The following is a 21,324-nucleotide window of genomic DNA, read 5'->3' as shown; positions in this document are numbered from 1 at the left end:
TCACTCCCAGATATTTTAGAGTTTTAACTGATTGAAGGCTGCTTCCCCTAGCATGACTCATGGATTCCTTGTCACTGATAAATGGCCCTTGAGTAATAAGGTTTTACTCTTTGTTTTTGAAACTTGAATTCTGTGCAAATGGCACCAATTTTGAAGCCTGACAGAATAAAATTAGAATGCTCTTCCAATTAGGTGGTGTGTTTTATTTTATTTTTTGGCAGGTGCAGCAAAAGCCTCTGGCTTTCTTTCACCATATAACTAATACCAATACTAAACTGAACAAAGATGGAATTTTCACGTTGAAATGGGATACAAAACCAGAGGTCATAAATATAAACTACTGGAGATCCTAACCACAGGAAGTTTGCATTTAGTCACACAGAGTGGGACTTAAAGGCATCCCCCCCCCCACAAGACCTATCTGTTCATGAAATTCACTATCCATATTGGCATGAACATCCGAGTGAAAATGTATATCATTCTTTTGAAAGTAAGACAATGTATCCAAAAATGCATTTACTGTGGAAACCACATCATTCATTAACAATTCAAGGAAATTCTGCTCGGCAATGGTATTTTTGAATTTCTATGGTATGATTATCCCACGAGAGGAGAGTCCCATCCAAATATAAGCATACTGATCCCTGGCAAGCTAACAACTTTCTGTGGTACTCGTGATGATACAAATGACCACTCAATTTAAATGGCACTTTGTCTGAGCATACCCTGAAAACTGCCAGTTTTGCTGCCCTGCAGACAGTATCATTCAAAATAACTTTTGTGAACTGTATACAATAGCTAAGGTATGAAAGGTTTGAACTTTATATCCTATAAAATTCTCATAATACTCAAATGACTCAAATTCAGCTTTCCGGAACACTGTCTTATTGACTTCTGTGGCAACTGATTGTATGTGCTTCTAACAGTTTGAAGTTTTTTTTCCCTGATGTTCTTCCCCTCCAACAGTTTTCTTTATTAATGCTGTGAACAGTTCCATTCTTCAAACTTATGACAGAGGTGGATTATTGTTAGATGCATGGGTTCTTTCGTCCCATACTGATGTTCCTATGAACAGCAAAACTCTAATAGTTAGCATTAGTAAAAGCATATGGTGCAAGAAAGCAAGCTTATATAACATCAGCCAAAAACAACCCCCTTCCCTGAGTGTATTACTCATTCACTCCAAATGCTTGTCTAGTGCTGCCTTGAACTTATTTAAGTTTTTGACCTCTACTACAACAGATGGAAGTTTGTTCCAACTATCAACCACACACTGGCTAAAGGCAAATTTCTGCACATCTATTCTACAATTGTCTTTCCTCAATCTGAATTTATGTCCCCTCAGGTGAACAATCTGAGCAAGAGGAAGAATCCCATCAGCACTGAGCTTGTTCAAACCATTCAATGCCTTATATACCTCAATTAGATTACCTCGCAGGTGCCTAGTCTCCACGCACTGCAATTTGTAGAATTTAAGCCTTCCTTCATAAGTGCAACCCTTTGTTCCACTCACGAATCTCTACATCCTTCCTAAAATGAGGCCTCCAGACTTGTATGCAGTATTCAAAGTGTGGCCAGACCATTGTCTTATACAGGGGGATAATCACCTCCTTATTCCTGCTAGCAAAATTCCTGTATATCATTGACAAGACACCATGAGCTACTCTTGCAGCCTGTCTGCACTGCTCAGAAAAAAACTTCATATCTGACTGCACAATTACCCCCAGGTCCTTTTCATTCTCTATTACCCTGAGTGTACTACCACACAAGTTTCAGTTGCACCTCTCAGCCATCTGCTTAACTTTTCTAGATCCTGTTGCAGTAGTGTACTATCATTACTGTTATTAACAACCCTGCCAACCTTTGTATCATTTGCAAACTTGGACATTAAGCCTGATATACCATCATCAATAATCATTAATAAATACAGAAAATAACAATGGACCCAACACTGAACCCTGAGGTACTCCACTAATAACATTAGTCCATGAAGAGCAGTGTACATTCGGCCGACCAGGCTAGCCAGGTGGGTAAAGTGCCTGCCTGGCAACCCAAAGGTCGCGGGTTTGAATCCTGCCTCGGGCTTGGATCAAAGTACTTCAAAAACCTTGGGAGGTGCATTATGGCCACAGAAGCCAATGCGCCAACAACTACCAAAAAAAGAAAAAAAAAAAAAAAAAAAAAAAGCAGTGTCCATTGATTACCACTCTGTCTTCTCCCACTCAACCATCCCTTTATCCATAGCAGCAATTTGCCTCCAATGCCACACTGCTCCAATTTGTACAATAGTCTTCCATGTGCAACAGCATCAAAAGCTTTCCTAATATCCAAGTATATGATATCAAAATTATTTTTTGATACTTTTTTTTAATACTTCCGGTGCCATTTCAGAATCCACTTCCTTTCTTAAGATGTTGGTTGATTGTTCTTCATACTTAATGGGGCAGCAGTTAACTTGCAACAATGAAAACTCATTAAAAATCCTAATTGTTTATTTTAGCTCTTAAATGAACAACTTTTTGTTCAAACTAGTTGTTCTGTCTACAGAATGTTGCTATTTAAACTGTTTATAGATAATTTTGATACACTGTAATATATATATATATATATGTTTGTACATGTGTGTGCATGTGCACATATATAATAGATGAAAAGAGACACTTTCACTAAACTTGTTCCTACTTCCATTATGAGTATGAATTGCCTCATTTTTTAATACTTTAAATGAAAAAGTGTCAGCTACTTGAATACATTAATCAAAAAATTAAATATATCACTTCAGAAGGATACTTTGGTGCAAATTATATTCTCACTTTTTATATTTAGACTTCAATTTAAATACTCATACACACTTGGCATCCAGCTGATCTGGAACAATTCCATCAGAGATAGCAATGCAAAACATGCGTGCATGATCAGCAAGTATTCTGTAGGCTGTATCCAAACCATCTATATCTTCTTTACCAACTTTTCCCATATATGGTTTCACTTTTAAAATCTAAAAAAACATAAATAAATATGTTTACTCGAAATACTCGACCATATTCTGTCTGTACAGTTTTAATGTTTTCATATTTTCTTGAATTTCAAAGTTTAAAAATTTTCAAAATTCAAATTTAACCTATACCTCAAAATCAATTTAATATGCAGTAGCATCTCAATCTTTTGAATGGCAAATTACACTGCATGGACAGAAATCATGGGATACTACCTAGTAATGGGTAGGCTCACCTTTCGCCTGGATAAGGGCAGTGACATGGCAAGGTATTGAGTCCATTAGTTCACTAAAGCATTCCACAGGTATTTCCATCCATGCTTGCTGCACTGCTGTCCATAATTCTGTCACATTCCCAGGTGGAGGCTTGAGCGGACCTATCCACAGCATTCCAAAGATGCTCCACAGGATTCATGTCCGATGAATGGGGAGGCCATTCCATGGTGGTAAAATCTGCAGAATGCTCTCCGAACCATGTTTTAGTCACCACAGCTCTGTGGGAAGGAGCATTGTCCTGCTGGAAGAGTCCATGCCCTGTGGGTTCACGGATACCATGAAGGGATGCAGATGTCTGCAAGGATGGACACGTAACCTGGATCATTCAGAGATGCATCTAGACATACCAGAGGTCCCAACGTCTGCCAGACCATTACTGACCCTTCACCTGCCTGAACGTTCCTTGTTGACAGGACAGGTGCATAGCTTCGTGCAGTTTCCGCCAGATAAGCACCCTCCCGTCCTCTCGAAATAACTGGAAATGGGACTCGTTGGACCAGGAGACCCATCTCCAATCATCCAAGGTCCAGTGCTGATGTTCTTTTGCCCAGTTCAGACGTGTAGAGTCCTGAGTTGTGGCGTTAGCGATGAGACTCTGGTGAGTTGGCAGTTCCCATAACCTATTGCGGCTAATGATCACCTGATGGTCTTGGTGGAGATGTTTCTGGCACCTCCCTTGTTGAAATCAGCGGTGATTTGTGCGATTGTTGCTCTCTGTTTGGCTGAAACAATGTGAGACAGACATCGACAGCCATGTTCATCCACCACCTTTCTCCGCCCACACCTCTGTCAAGGATGAGATCTTATTCCGGAAATGATGTATTCCTGATACACTCTTGATACTGTCAAACACGAATAGTGTAATTTCTGTACCATTTCCGTGATAGAGTGACCCATGCGTCAGGCACCCACTATCATTCTTCTTTCAAAGTCAATTAACTAACGATGTTTATCCATACTGACATCAAATTACTGTCTACATGGATTCAGTGTACCTATATACCTGCCAAGCAGTGGGTTTGTACCAGTGAGAGGGTTGACAGGGTCACGTTGCCAGGAATCAGGTATCCCATGAATTCTATCCTTTCAGTGTACATTCCTAGGGCAAGAATATTTCATGTTTATTTGCTGAGAATTCACTTAATATAAATGTAAATAAAAAGTGGATATAAATGAGTTAATACAAATGAATGTGTTCAACACAACTATCTATATAGTATCGGTGTAAATACACCATAGTTAACCCATAAACTTGAGCTACGAATGTAGCGTAGAGGGCATCGTTTTAATTGTATCTCATATTGTGGTTGCCTTCACAACGAGATAGCTACTATTGCATTACTTCAAATAAATAACGCTTCTCTAGTAGAGAAAACTACTGTTATTTATTTTCAGCGGTACCACCACCCATGGTGGTGGTGGTACTGCTGAAAATGAATACAGTAATACCCCGACTTACGCGAACTCGGAGTTACGCGGTTCTTGATTTTTTCATTTGGCAACGCTGCCGCCCACTATCTTCAAGGTCGTTTTTCATATGTTATCGATATACGGTGCGACGGCGGAGAATGAGAGCGAAAGATGAACAAAATTCAACTTTGTTGCTTTTATGTTTTTTATATCAGTGAAAGGGAAACTCATTTCACCATAATAACGTAAAAACCAACACAATTCCAGCTATCGATATAATCGCAAATGAAATTAGATCGAGTTTACTACCAGTTTATAACAGATTTCACTAGCAGAAACGCAACTGGATTTTTATTGTTTTATGGTAGTAACCCCTAGAAATGCGAGGTGTTAATAGCGTATCTCTGCCTTTATGGTGTTGTTTATTCAGTTGCTACATGCGCGCAGCTTTGTTTATGCGTATCAAGCGTGCCTCCTCGTTTTGTAATTGTGCTTGATTCCCTAAAAATGAGTAAAATACTTAATTAAAAGGTGTGAAAAGGAAGCGTCCTGGTGAAGACACTGCAGATTCAGAGAGAAAAAGAAAAGCAATTATCGATAAACAGAGGCGGACTGGGTCAAAAATTCTTACCCGGGAAAATTTATAGTGGCCTCATACTATGGTTTATTGCCAAAGTCACACTGGCCCACCTTTCCCCAGTAAGGCTTATGGCCAGTCCGCCTCTGTGGATAGAGAAAAAATATGAAGTTGTGAAACGCTTTGAGCGAAATGAAAGACCATGTGATATTGCACGTGCTACAGGCCTAAATGAAGCAACGGCAAAAAGCACATGACAATTGCAAACTTGACAGGTTGAAAACTGAAAAGGGCTCAATTGTAAAGGGCTTAAAAATTTTAGAAAACATAGACTCCAACGAAGAACGCGTTATAGCTACAAAGCAAGGAATAAAAAAATTATTAGCTTGCTACGAAGAAATTCTGCGTGAAAAAAAGAACGCGCTGTGTCGTCAGACGAATTTGTTAGATTTTATGAAGCCATCGACATCGAAATAACTTTTTAACGTAAGTCATTTGTTTTTTTAATACATATTTTGTATTAATATGTATAAAGAACTGCAATTTTATTAATATTTTTCTTCTAAACTAGTGTTTTTGTTAGTTCTTGGTCCCAATTAAGCAAAATTTATATGTATTTATATGCAAAATTGTACCCCGACTTACGAGAATTCGACTTACGCGATTTTTGGTCGGACCCACCTATCGCGTAACTTCGGGGTATTACTGTATTTAAAAATTAATAATATAAATAAATAATAAAAATAAATATTGCATTGTGTAGGCAACCACAATATGAGATACAATTAAAACGATGCCCTCTACGCTACATACGTAGCTCAAGTTTATGGGTTAACTATAGTGTATTTACACCAATACTATATAGTTAATTATCAAAACCCATAAGGATTACGCCTTGCGCATTTCATTTTCAAAATACATTACTACCACACCCTTTTGACATCTCTCACATTGTAGATATAACTTCGCAACTGTGATGGCTTGTTGTATTACCTGGGTACCTGCCTGCCCTCCATGGGTGGTGGTACGGCTGAAAATAAATAACAGTGTCTTCTCCACTAGAGAAGCATTATTTATTTGAAGTAATGCAATAGTAACTATCTCGTTATGAAGGCAACCACAATATGAGATACAATTAAAATTATGTCCTCTATGCTACATACGTAGCTCAAGTTTATGGGTTAACTATGGTGTATTTACACAGATACTATATATTAATTATTAAAACCCATAAGGATTAGGCCTTGTGCATTTCATTTTCAAAATCAACACAACTATATAAAGGTTTTTCTGTGAAACAGCAGCCAAACTTCAGGAAATTGTTAATTAGGTGATTTCGAGCATAAAATGTTATACAAACATGCATCTCATTCTGAACCATTACAGCACTATGAGCTTTTAAGCTTGCACAAACTTGTGGCTGAAAAGTGGGCAAATGAAAAGGAATTCTGCAAAAAAAAAAATTGAATAAGTTCGTTTCATATTTTGAAACATTATTAATGACTAAATATGTGTAATAATTTAATTGTTTATTAATTATTAATAACTATGAATATTCTGAAATTAGTTTTCTCTAATTATTCATTCAAGAGGCCTATATGATTTTTCTGCAGTAAAGGTATTAATTAGTGTCCAATCTTCTCTGCATAATATTCAAAGAGTAGAAGATAATCACCACGAATTTTCAAAATTTCTGGCCTCCACATTCACTGATCTCCCCCTCACCCCGCCAGATTTTAAGGGCCCATTTATAGAGATAACCCAATTTTTTGCATTCCCTAAAATCACGCATTCAATGCAAGGTTTATGCCATTTCTTTGGCAAAGCATCAGCAAGTCAGCCTCATCCCCCACCAAAGAGACTCAATCAAAATGGAGAAAAAAAAAAACGATCAATTTTATCTAGGTCAAAGCATTAGTTCTGACCCTCACTCCTCAAAATTCCCCCAAGGCAAAATCATGTGTGCACCACTGGTCAACAGTGTTATGCTCCATCTTCTAACATTTACAGATCAGCACACCAAACCTTTTAAAATGTCGATGTGTGCTGAATCTGATAAATAAAAACCACTTTAGCCCTCTGGTGGTGATTTTTCTAATTTTTTTTTGCTTAAAAAAATCCATTACAGATTATACATGGATATGTTTTTACAGGAATTCTTCTTTTAGTTATTAATTGTTAAAAATGATCAAAGATTTTAAAGTACACTGTATATGTCAAAAGTGTATGGGACCTACAATAGTTCAGAAATGAACTATTGTAGAAATGAACTATTCAGAAATGGAAAAAGATTTTTGGGACTTCCAAAATCTGCAGAAATTGTGGGATCAAACTTCCCATATAAAAACTTACTCTCTTCAGGTACACCACTGTCTTTAAACAGACATGAAAAGTAGTTCATTCCGCACTTTTCTCAAAAAATGAAATCCCTTCATTGTCTTATTAAAAAAATTATGTCTATTAAGCAATATTTATAGATTAACTGCCTTGGGAGATCGAATACATCAACCAGGTATGAGTAAAGATTGTTCATCAATTCTTCCAAAACTAGCCTGAAAAGGATTTTCCTTCATAAGAAGAATGCTTCTTTTCCAAATGCACATTCAGTCCACTTCAAAAAGCAGCATACAAAAACTTCCAACTTTTTAATAAGAAGAATATAATTGGCTATTTTGTGGAGATTTCAAGGTTCTATGCACTTTTTTGGGTTAGCAGCAAGGTTGCACTAAAATTCCAATTTTCATATGTGAATGGAGCAGAAGGGCATGAAGTCAATGCTGAAAAAGAAAGCAGTGGCACGTAGACAACCTTGTACTGAGTTCAAAAAGTATTTACAGCAAAAGTATGGCATATGCAATGAAAGTCCTATAACTACCACTCCATATCAAATTAGTGGTTAACAAAAAAAAAAAAAAAAAAAATCTACTTACCTCGTCCATCCTCTGTAACAATTTGTCTAATCCTTCCTTAAATTTATTTCAACTGCCTGCTTCTACAACACCAGATGGAAGATTGTTCCAACAATCAATTACACTCTATGAAAGAAAATTTTTACACATCTATTCTGAAACCATCCATTTTCAACTTAAATTTATATCCCCTTTATACACGAAAGAGTAAGAATACTATCAGCATTTAGTGTACTCAATCCATTAAAGCCTTAAACCCCTCAATTAGGTCTCCTCACAAGCGCATAATTCCCAAACACTGCAATTTGCAGAACTAAAACCTTTATTAGTAAGAGTGCCCCACTGTGTTCCTAACTGAGGTTGTTGCTGTTCTCTGCATCCATTTCAATAGATCCACAACTTTGCTGTAGCTTAACCATTGCTATGGTACTTGTTTTAAGTATGTTTGCAATCAATTTACAAGTTAATTTGTTGCAAAAAACTCAAAGGATATTTTTTGCTGGGCTAGAGATAAAATAGTTCAGATGAGCAATATGAAGAAATGAAAACAACTGCATTAAAAAAAAAAAAAAAATCAGAATAGCATTAAAAATATGGCTTTTAATTTCTTGGGGAACAAAAAAAAGATACCAATTATGAAAATGTCATTGAAAGTGTGCCAATATGCATTACCTTACCAAAATCATGGGATGCCCCTCTGATTTCAATCATGTTTAAAGCTTAAATACTACCCTGTCGATGCCTTAAACTGGTTAAAGTCACTATGAAATATGCAAATATTTTGGCCTTACGGTGATTAGCAGTTATGATGAGCATGTGGAAAGACCTATTTCAGAGGGGAAAGGTAAATGAATATCATGTGAGGAAAATGTCTGTGTGTGCTATTTCTCAGGAATTAAACATTACCAAATTGAAAGTATCTTTCTGTATCCTTCATATGTCTTTCCTCATATGGGAAATATGAGGAAAGGCTTTGCCAATTTCACCAGGCACACTGCTAGTCTTTGGACCTTATCAAGAGTCTTTTAGGTACTGTCTCCATACTTGGATATAGTATTCCGTGTATAATCTCACCACTGTTTTGTACACTACTCTCCAAAAGATATCCAAACACAGTGGTTTGTTTCACATCGGTATTGCTGCCACTCACTTAAATAGAATGCCAATTCACATTTGGCTGCTACGACACATTCCATCCTCCTGGATAGACTTTCTGCCAATGAACAACAGACTGCAGAAGATATAATTCCTTCTGCAGAACAATGACCAATTAAGCTATCTACATTGGTTTGGCCCTCACCTGATATTCTAGTTCATTTCATAAGTAATCCACACAGTTCCAATTGGAACTCTGCACTAGCTCTTCCAACTTTTGTACATTCGTGTCCATGAACCATTCTAGAACAGACACTGGCAATGTGGCACAGGGCATTATCTTGCATATGGATAAGTATCCAAGAAATGGCATACTGTAGAGAGCATGGAATTGTCCAGAATGTTAAGGTAGGTGTCAGTATTCATGGTTCACCACACAGCCACTTCTCCAATGGCCACAAGCATCCAATCTGATCAGAAGAGAGTATAGAAAGATTCATCACTCCATAGAACTGATTTCCACTGCACCATGGACCAATAACAGCATTCACTGAACCATGCAAGATGAGACCGATTACAGTTGGTGACATATGACTTACATACTGCTGCTCTCTCAAGTAAACCAAGGCGGTTGAGCTCTGTACATGTGTTTGTACAGACCTCAACCCCTGTTGATGCCTTAAACTAGTTATGTTTTGCAGGAATATCTGACAAGATTGCCATACTATCTTCCAAGTACCCTCTGGTAATGTGGAGTAAGTTTCTATGGTCTTTCTATATGTTGCTAGATGGTGGTGGTACCATCATGCTTCCATTTCATCATACATCACCAATGGCCAACTTTGGATAGTGCAGGATGTCAGCAATTGTACAAATCAACAAACTAGCAAAGTGAGGTCCAACAAAAAAAACACCCTTCCTGAAATTGGCCAGCTTGGGTCTCGTTGTAGCATACAGAGTCACAACTAAAATCCAAAGGACTATGAATGGAATCATGACTTAACTATCTCTGAAAGCAAATGTTCAATAAATCAACAGCAGAACACCTTAGGCCCTTCATATTGCCTGTCTATACTGCATGTTACAACCCTGACTGGACTGTAATCCCCCCCAAACCTTCCCCCTCCTCTCTCTCTTATCCCTTCCCCACCTTCTCTACTGTATTTAATTCAAGTCCTCCTAGCATATAAGTTAATCTGGAGTGGTTGTTTCCAAAGTGTAAAAAATCTTGCATTTCATAGCATTAAAACATAGCTGTCCCTTTCCTGACCATCCCTGATATCATGCAATACAACACATCACTAAACACAAATCAACACAATACACATGCTTGGCTATGCATCACAGGGACACCAGATGAGGTCTAAGAGAATCCTTAGGTACTGTCATAATAAAGACATACATATATGACCTTTCTGTACACATTTTATTCACGCTATTCAATTTTTGAATCCCTTATATCAGAATTATACTATGTTTCTGGTATTCTTTTAATGTCTATATTTTATGACTTAACCAATACTTCAAATTCAAGGACATGACCTTGCTCTCTACTGATGACATTTGTACTGCCCTCGATTTGTGTTTGACTGGTAGCACAATCATGTTTAACGACTCTTTGTTTCGTCAGATGTTGTTATTTGGTTTTTAGGAGCATTAGCAACTAAGGCCATATTGCTCCGGGATATGCGGTGGTCATTTCCTGACCTTTCCGCATCCTCCGTATTTGGTGGTGACGGGCTCGAACCCCGGTCTAATCAAGAAACATGTGCTACGCACTGCTGCTCCTTCCCACCTGGCTACGGAGGCGCCTGTTTCGTCAGATCCAAGGCACAGCTATGGGTGCCCCTGTCATTTCTGTCATAGCTAATATAGCTATGGAGGAAGTGGGGAGTCATATATTTTTAAACCTACCTGTCCCCATCACCCTCTGGCATCAGTATGTTGATGATGTCTTTGCTGTTGTCCCTCAGGTATCAGAAATTCAATTCCTTCAATATCTCAATTCCCTTTCACCCTTCATTAATTTACTATTGAGCAGGAAACATATAATAATCTTCCATTCTTAGACATCTTAGTCCAATGTGTGGGTACAACCTACACAACTTCTGTCTTCAAGAAACCTATGTGTGCAGGTAAATTTACTAAATATGGGTCTGCACATGCTCCTGGACATCTACATAGCACTGCTCATACTTTATTTACCAGCGCATGGATGCATTTCAGTTCCATTAGTGATAGGCAACTGGAGATTTCTAAAGTAAGAAAGGTGCTTTCTAATTGTGGTTATTCCCCTAATGTTCTGGATAGGTGGGTTGCAAACTTGCGATTTTGTCACTGGATCAAATCTTCCCCATGATAATGAGTTTATCTCTATTGCCTACATCCCTTATTATCCAGGCATGTCAGAGTATCTCGCTAGAATTTTACACTCTTACCATATACAGTGTGTGTAACTCCCTGGTAGGAAATTGCATTCCATTATTTTCAGAGTGAAAACAGCTATTCCTCCTTTTTTTGTGGAGCAGTTCCATTTACTGCATTACATGTCCAGATTGCGGGGTGTGTTTTGTTGGTGAGACTGCGAGGAGGTTAAAAGATCGTATTTTAGAACATGAGGTGGCTGTCTGCACTGCTAACTTGACCCAATTGCTGAACATTATTGGGTCGAGCAACATAACCTTGATCCCTGACACGACACTGAAACCGTCGACTGTTCATGACTGCTGCCAGCACTCATGGCTTGAAGCACTGCACATAGTCAGCTGTAACAGTACTATGAATCGTAATAGGGGAGTGCACATGCACCCCATTATGGAGTCTACAATATTGTAGTGCGATGAGCACTGGCGTTCCTTACATATGCGTAACACTGCGTTACTGACACCGGAGTTGTGATTCATGATAATGCCCAGTCTGCTTCTATTATTTTATCCAATGTATATATATATATATATATATATACACACTCAGTATACATATTCACTGGATGCTGATGAAGGGACACCTAGCCCCGAAAGCTACTCTATTTTATTGTTTTTTACTTATATATTTTACGCTTTTATGTATTTTATTGTTATTAAATCTTTTATTTAAATCGGTTTTAGTATTTTATGTAGATATCTCTTTATTTATTTTAATAAAGTTTAACTTAAACCGATTTGTCGGTCGTTACTAGAAAGTATATAGTGATATGCAGCCCGAAGCCCAAGGCCTTTTTTTTTAAAAATGATAGTCTAATACAGGATCTAACCCAGCCTTGGTACATTATTTTCTATGGGAGTTGAGATATGCATTTCTACCTTAGATAATGATTTCAAGAAATGCAGTAGTTGTATCACTTTACTTACCTTTACTTATATAGCTCTTGTTCTTCTCATTTTTTAAATATTTTCCTTTACAATCAAGAATTTCTTAAAATAAAGTTAAGTACAGATTTTTGTATTTTTCATCTAAAATAAGTACAATAATAAAACTACTCAAATGGACTTTACAACATAATTCAAATCTATCATTCTGAACCCTTTCTTTCTGAACAAGAAAAATAATAATACCTTTTCAATTGTTGTAAAAAGAGGATAAAAAAGATCTGTGTCATAATTTGACATTGTTCGATTTAACACAGCACACAATCTCTCCATTCCCATCCCAGTATCAACGTTGTGAGTGAGAAGGGCTTTTAAACTTCCATCAAGTTTCCTGAAAGGTAAAACTTAAAAGTTGATAAAACAAATATATATTAAATAAATTATTTTTGATCTTTGAAAGCAATCACAATCTAAAATAGTGCAAATTTCAAAATAAAAATACATTTAATAATTGAAAAATTTAATATTTTTTGATAACTATATGGTAGTGGTGTCCTGGAAGCAAGGTCTTGCCTTCTTATTTAACTCCTTAAGGTTTGACTATAGGATTCAGAGAGAATTCAGAAATATCACTGGCTAAAATTTAATGTTGATACTGAATTTGTAAATAATATAAGTATCAATAAAAGCTTTTTATTTTTCCAATCCAAGTGGTATAAGAGTGTCTTAAAAAAAAAAAATAAATAAATATATATATATATATATATATATATATATATATATATTTCCAATATTTTAAATTAAATAAAATAAAACATAAGCCAGTAGTATGGCAAAAACTGTAGAGCGAAAATTAACATAAAAATAACCCAAATAAACAAACGAACGAAAAGAAAGAATAGACATAAATAGTAGCCCAGAAACCCTTGTATAATTTCGAACTTTAAATCCAATTAACAAAAACTATACAAAATTTAGGATAATGACAATTACATATTAATTTAGCGGTACCCCCCGAGAGGTACCAGTTCTGAAAGACGTGAAATATCACCAAAAGAGGGTTAAAGGAACTACCAAACGATAACAAAATCAAAATAAATTAAAATAAAATAGACTGACCATCATGCCCCATATCGACAGAGGACCACAAGGCCAATAATGGTCAGGGAATCACTGCATTTCAATCGCTATACAAATCGTCGCCATGGTGAAAAGATCGAAGTACCAATTCACCCTCCCTCCTCCGATCGATCCACCAATGCAGAGGATTTGCACGGTGGTGGTCCTTATGCAGCGAAAAATAAATTATAGAACAGACAGCACTCTAGAGCAGAGCCACACCACTGACATACTGTAAGCTGAATCAGCTTATATAGAAGAAAAAAGGAAAATAGATGGCGGCACAGGCATTGCTAAATTAGCATATCGACCCATTACTATTGAATTATATTAAATGTTTACGAAAGTTAAATTATAATAAAATGAATAAATAATTAAGCATTCATTAGAGGCAGCAACTTGCAATTCCTCCATATGAAGCCGAAATATATACTATCATTGAATTATATTAAATATTAACATAAGTTAAATTATAATAAAGTGAATAAATAAATAAATAATTAAGCATTCATTAGAGGCAGCAACATGCAATTCCTCCATATGAAGCTGAAATACATCCAATATTTTAAATTAAATAAAATAAAACATATATTAATATTTATACAGTACAAATAAAATGCAATACCTGAATTATATGTAAAAACTACTGAAAAGTAAAAATGTCAGGATGAATTAATGTCATCAGATTAGATTAAACATTACATATGCCTGTGAATATAAGTATCATGTTTCTATATTTCTAACTGTATAGACTATAACTATTTTTAACTATATTATGCAGTAACGGCATTATGATATTTTTGATTTGTTATTATGTTAATTTTAGATTTAGTATGACTTCGCTAGTTATGGTGGCTATTTTGTGCCCCTTTTTAGGCTATAAGTTAAAAATATAGAAATATAGAAACATGGTACTTATATATATTAATATATATAAAAAATTATAAATATGTAATGAAATTAGTGAAAGTCTTAGTAAGCAGGAATGAGAAATTAAAATTTTAAAAAATTTATAAAAAATATATACAGCAATACCCCACATAGCACTGATAATTGGTACCAAAACTGTTCTGTGTTATGTGAAACCGTGCTGATTGAGGTATAATTATAATGGGTTTTAAATTGAATGTGTAACAGAGTCTATAAACAAATTATAATAAATCTATAAACAATTTGTGCTTGATAGCCAATTAAAAGGATTTGAAATAAAAGAATATTGCAAAAATTTTATTAATGAAAAGGCAACATCATGAGATGAGAAAAAAAGTTTTATTGTTTATTTAGGTATTTCAATAATGAAGTTGTCTCTTCTTTTTCTCGGCATGCAGGTCTTTGTAGCATCAAATCTCATCTTGTAAAATTTGCCGTATCTTGATGCTATGTTCAACATTCGGATCTCCATTCATAACCGCCTCACAGGCCATGTCAACTCCCCGAAAAACTTCCTCCAATTCTTCTGTTGAAAATTCTTTTGATGCCACTTCAGTGTTATCCACTTCAGAATTGTTTTCCTCTTCTTCATATGCAGTTTGCTCATTAATTTCAATGAGAGTTGCATCATCTAAGTCATTTGCATGTGAGTCAATGCAGTCATGTACATTGGCAGTGTCCAAAGTTTCAAACCCCAAGTCTTTTCCAATCTTCACAATGTCTTCAGCAATTGCCTGAACTTGCGTTCAAAACCAGTGAAATCATTTGCCAAATGGGGCAAAACATGCTGCCAAACAGAACACATGTTGTTGGCATGTGTTTTCTAGCCAAGATGCAAATATATTTTCGATCGCATTCCCGATGTTATAATTTTTCCAAAATGTTTGTAAAGATAATGATCCCACTCCTGTTGAAGCTTGAATCGCTTGGGAAAAAAGTTCACTGCAGATGATATGCCTTGAATGTAGCAATTACACCTTGATCCATGGGTTGTAAGAGAGACATCGTGTTAGGTAGAAGAAAGCATATTTTTATATTTTCATTGAGATCAGAAAGTTCAGGTGGATGGCCTGGTGCATTGTCTAAAAGCAACAAAATTTTGAACTCCATCCCTTCATCTTTGCAGTAACATTCAACTGTTGGACAAGAATAATTTGTGAACCATTCTGTAAACAATTCTCTTATAATCCATGCTTTCTTATGGATCGGCAAATTAAGGGAAATGTGCTTTTTTACGCAACCCTTTAGAGCTCTTGGGTTTTCTGCTATACATAAAATATATATAGTAGTAGTAGTAGTGGCACATGATGCAAGAAAGCAAGTGTAGGAGCTTATGCAGCATCAGCCAAAAAAAAAAAAAAAAAAAAATCACACCATTCCCTCCAAATGCCTGTCCAGTTCCTCCTTAAATTTATTTAACCTATCAACTTCCACAACGACAGATGGAAGTTTGTTCCAGCAATTAACCACCCGCTGGCTAAAGGCAAATTTCCGCACATCTATTCTACATCTGTCCTTTCTTAATTTGAACTTATGTCCCCGTAGGTTCGTAATCTGAACAAGTGGAAGGATCACATCAGAATTCAGCGTGCTCAACCCATTCAAGGCCTTATAGACCTCAATCAGATCACCGCGCAGGTGCCTAGTCTCCAGCCACTGAAATTTGCAGAACTTAAGCCTCTCTTGGTAAGAGTATCCCTTCATTCCCCTCACCAATCGTGTTGCTCTTCTCTGTACACGCTCAAGCAAATCTACATCCTTCCTAAAATGAGGCCTCCAGACCTGTACGCAGTACTCAAGGCGTGGCCTGACCATTGCCTTATACAGAGGGACAATCACCTCCTTTTCCCTGCTAGCAAAATTCCTATATATCATTGACAAAACCCCATGACCTGCCCTAGCAGCCTGTCTGCATTGCTCAGAAAACTTCATATCTGACTGCACAATTACTCCCAGGTCTTTTTCATTTTCTACCACCTTAAGTGTAGTACCACACAGTTGGTACGTTTCTCTGGGGTTACTTCTACCCATATGCAGTACTTTGCATTTGTCAAGGTTAAACTTCAGTTGCCACTTCTTAGCCCATCTGCCCAAATTATCTAGATCCTGTTGCAGTAGCTCACTGCCATTACTGTCATTAACAACCCTGCCAACCTTTGTGTCATCTGCAAACTTCGACATTAAGCCTGATATACCTTCATCAATATCATTGATAAATACACAAAACAACAGTGGACCCAACACCGAACCTTGTGGGACTCCACTAATAACATTAGTCCACGAAGAGCAGCACCCATTGATTACCACCCTCTGTCTTCTCCCACTTAACAATCCTTTTATCCATTGTAGCAACTTACCCTTAATACCATTCTGCTCCAATTTGTACAGTAGTCTTCCATGCGCAACAGTGTCAAAAGCTTTCCTGAAATCCAAGTATATGATATCAAAATTATTTTTTGCATCCAGTTCCTTTGTGACCACATCATAATAACCAATCAAATTTGTCAGACAAGACTTTCCCTTAACAAACCCATGCTGTGTTTGAATTATTGCTGCAGTTTTGTCTAGATGATCCTGCAATGCATCTTTAACCAGCGACTCCATTATTTTACCCGGAACAGAAGTTAAACTAACTGGTCTGTAATTACTCGTGTCACCCTTCGATCCACCTTTGTGAATTGGGGACACATTTGCACATCTCCAGTCCGTGGGAACCTCCCCTGAGTCCAAGGATGCTCTCATAATTATGGCTAAGGGTTTGCTTAGTTGCTTTTCCGCCTCCTTTAAAATAACTGGATAGATCCCATCCACCCCAGGTGCCTTTCTTATGTTTAACTTCAACAATTTCTCCTCCACTTTGCTCTCAGTTATTATAAAATCATTAAGCACACTGCTACAATTTGATAACCCTCTTCCATTTTCAAATTGTAATAATTCCTGACGTGTGAATGTAGATGCAAAATACTCATTCAGTTTGTTTGCTATCTGAGCAGGATCATCAACAGTCGAACCATCGATGTCAAGTGGACCAATCATATTCATCCCCTTCCTTTTAGAGTTTATATAAGTAAAGAAATCCTTGCTGTTTTTCTTAGCATCTTTTGCCAAAGATTTCTCGTAATCCGCCTTCGCCTGCCGAACCTCCTTTGTGACCTGATTACAGACTAGCTTATATCTGCCACAGGCTTCTGCGTCACCTGCGTCATCTTATATATATTTTATATTGCTATATAAAATATATATAAGATGAGATATTGCTATATAAAATATATATAAGACTGGGTTATTACACCTGATAGCTCAAACTCCCCTACCAAATACACAAATACACTGATAATTACTTTTTTGTCTATATTAATATATATATATATATATATATATATATATATATATATATATATATACACACAGGGTGTCTCATAAATACACAGCATAACTTCAGGAATGAGTTCCTCATATGTAGACAATTAAAATATTTTATATCAACATAGTTCCGGAAATGCTTGATGTCTGAGTTTTGAAGGTCTGTCTATGACACTTAACTGTTCATATCACCTTATAGTAATTGTTCAAAATGTCCACCTTCTGCCTGAATACAGGCCTCATATCGATGTCTCATGGATTCGTGAAGATGATGCCAAATTCCTGGCATGTTTCATATTGTCTCACAACCTGCCACAATTCGATTGCGGAGAGTTTCCACATCAGCTACCAGAGTCGAATACACCAATGAGTTTAAATGGCCCAACAAGAAGAAATCTAGCGGGTTTAAATCAGGTAAGCATGGAGGCCAGGCAGTTGTTCCACCTCTACCTATCTACCGACCAGGAAACCTTCGATTCAGGTAATTGCGGGCTAGGTGGCTGAAATGTGCGGGAGTGCCAACGTGCATGAAGTGTGCTTGTTGACGAATAATCAGTGGCGTGTCGTCCAAGAAATCAGGCATGTTCTTTTCCAGAAAGTTTCTGTACGCCTGCCCTGTGAGTTTGTTTGGAAGTACATGGAGCCCAAATAACTTATCACCAAAAACACCCGCCCATATTTTGAGGCTGAACTGCTGTTGGTGACTTGATGGAAGAATTGCACGTGGGTTTTCCTCAGCCCATACATGCTGATTGTGAAAGTTTTGAATTCCGTCTCGTGTGAACTGTGCTTCATCTGTGAATATCACTTAAGGCAGGAAAGTGAGGAGTTGTACCACACTGCTGCAAGAACCACTGGCAGAACATTACTCACGCAGGGTAATCTGCTGGTGACAAGGCCTGTACCCATTGCAGATGGTAAGGATACAGTTGGTGTTCTCGCAACACTCTCCAAATAGTTGAACTTGAACAGCCAGTTGCATTGCTATTCTGTGTGTGCTGATTCCAGGAGGGGCATGCACAACATCCAAAATCTCCTTCTCTACTTCAGGAGTTGTAGATCTTGGTCATCCTCTGTCGGCAGCACGAGGTGTAAAGGTCCCACGTTCACAAAGGCGGCAATGGATACCTTCAAACATTTTCCTGTCTGAACATCTTCGTTTTGGGAACCGTTCGTGGTACAAATGATGAGCCTCCATAGCATTGCCACACCAAACCATACATAAAGTGCATATCCACTTGCTCCTGATTTGAGTACATGGTCGGAATGGAAAAGCACCAGATTCTGTCAGTACCTTGTGATGTATATAAAATGTAAAGAATTGTGTGTACAAATAAATTGAAAAAAAAAATGGAAAGTACCTTGTGATGAAGGAAATCACCTGCGGGAGATAAGACATTCCGGTTAATAACTCAGGAACCAAGCATTTCTGGAACTATGTTGATATAAAATATTTTTATTGTCTACATATGAGGAACCCATTCCTGAAGTTATGCTGTGTATTTTTGAGACACCCTGTATATTAATCTGGCACGTCTCAATCTCTACAAGTGCCAGATTTTATAGAGGTGTACCTAATGGTTAAGAACTTTTAGAGGAGTACATTTTAATGAACAGTAAGCACAAACAACTGAACTTATTTATAAAATATTATAATGACTCTCTCCTCCTTCCATCTGTCTTTGTGGGAAGCAGGGTTTAAACTGCATGGATAATGAAATGATCTTAATTTTCACAACAAAACAAATTTGATTTTGTAACAAGTTTCCCTAGTACTGCACTCTTTCAACAGATGGCTTTGGCTATATTAGAACTTTGAAAGCCGATTTCGTATACATGGCAGCTCAAATTGAACAAATTCTTTACAACCGTTTTGTCACACGCTGTCACTAGAGATCATCCATGATATGGTGGGAGATCATTTAATCCTGAAACAGGCTGTCATAGCAGTCTCATCTTTTAAATGAATGATCAATCAATCTTTTGGAGAGGCCCTTTATGTTTTAAAGTAGTGCAATACCAGGGCAACTTGTTGCAAAGGCAAGTTTGTTCTATTGTAAGAATTATGAACATTGCACTATCTCCACAGTTTAAATCTAGTTGGCTGCAAAATCAGTTTAAAGAACAATAAAGTCCTATAAGCATCTTATGAAGAGGGAAATATCACCTTTTTTTTGCATCGTTTCTTAAAGACAAATGCTACTCTTGGTATGAGTGCTGAATTGATTTCTTAATATTTCTACATTTTAAAATGTTGATTTTTTTGTAAAATGTGCCAGATGCAGAGTTTACTATGTAGGTATATGTATTATTTTAATTCTAAGATGCATACATTATTAATCAAGTACCATAATGCTTATATATGCCTATATATATATATAAATTGAGGTAAAAAAAATGAGGGAGAGAGTCAGTGATAGAAGGTAACAAAAAACCTCTGCATAGGTTACTTCCTCTTTTTTCCATTTTTTGGCCTTCTTGTTTCCACTTTCTTTTTATACTATTCAACACATATATTTTTACACTGCTCAATAAAATTATCAGAACTTGTAGAAAACATCGTGTAACTCATGTAGTTTGAGATGAAGTAAGACAAAATTTGGTATGGTGATGTCCCATAGAATAACAATTACATGAGGAGACAGTGAGAAACTTTGGACAGGTATAAGGAACATTTATGGAGGTTGTATAAGAATTATCAAAAAGGTCACATTACAGAAGTTAATATAAGATGCTCGAAAATATGGTCACATGATGTGGTCACAGCCTGTGATTCGCAGGCATGAATAATTTGCATAATGCACGGCTCTGTAAGGTGGTCGATCAATTTCTATTGGATATCGGAATTTGCATGCCAGGATGCCTATTACGTCAAACATTTGGCTTCAGCGATACTGTTCACAATAAAATATTCATGAAAAACATTTCGTTCTGTTAATTTTGTCGAGCAGTGTAGTTTAATTTAATGGAATTTAATTGCATACTGGTTGAATTTTGCTAGCCTAAATACTTTTAATTCATCTTAATATTAATTTAACAGAGTTCTTCCAGCATAGTTTAAAACAGCATTTGCATTACTGGTGATAAATGGCCAGTGGTCATGTTATTTTTGTATTGCCTAGGAACATATATATGAATTTTCAAAATATAAAATTATTAGAAAAGAGGAAGAAAGGAGAGCGGCAAGAACAGGAAAGCAAATAATTTATGAGTTTTATTCATTCTACACAAAGATTCTTCCATTATTCATCCGAGTGGGGGGGGCTTTGAATGGATGAATAATAGTTTGCATGTTTCTATTAACTTTATCCACTTTTACTATGTTATATTCATTAATATATA

At 36.6% G+C, this 21,324-nt stretch overlaps 1 protein-coding gene across 2 annotated transcripts in view; it reads right to left on the bottom strand.

The window, feature by feature from the left end:
• The window catches only part of LOC150079536 (alanine--tRNA ligase, cytoplasmic-like), a 292,244-nt gene that overhangs the window by 200,755 nt on the left and 70,165 nt on the right, over positions 1 to 21,324 (bottom strand). For both annotated transcript variants that reach the window (XM_090382564.1, XM_090382565.1), the window contains exons 6-7: positions 12,817 to 12,961; positions 2,853 to 2,998 (exon numbers count right to left, since the gene is read on the bottom strand). In XM_090382564.1, coding sequence (XP_090238690.1) covers positions 2,853 to 2,998; positions 12,817 to 12,961 — 291 coding nt within the window. The remainder of the gene's footprint in view (positions 1 to 2,852; positions 2,999 to 12,816; positions 12,962 to 21,324) is intronic.

This window comes from Mastigoproctus giganteus, chromosome 10 (assembly GCF_048544385.1).
Source record: "Mastigoproctus giganteus isolate SK-2022 chromosome 10, ASM4854438v1, whole genome shotgun sequence".
In the NCBI taxonomy this organism is placed as follows: domain Eukaryota; kingdom Metazoa; phylum Arthropoda; class Arachnida; order Uropygi; family Thelyphonidae; genus Mastigoproctus; species Mastigoproctus giganteus.
Note: the sequence above shows the minus strand (reverse complement) of the source record. Positions and strands in the feature narration are given on the sequence as shown.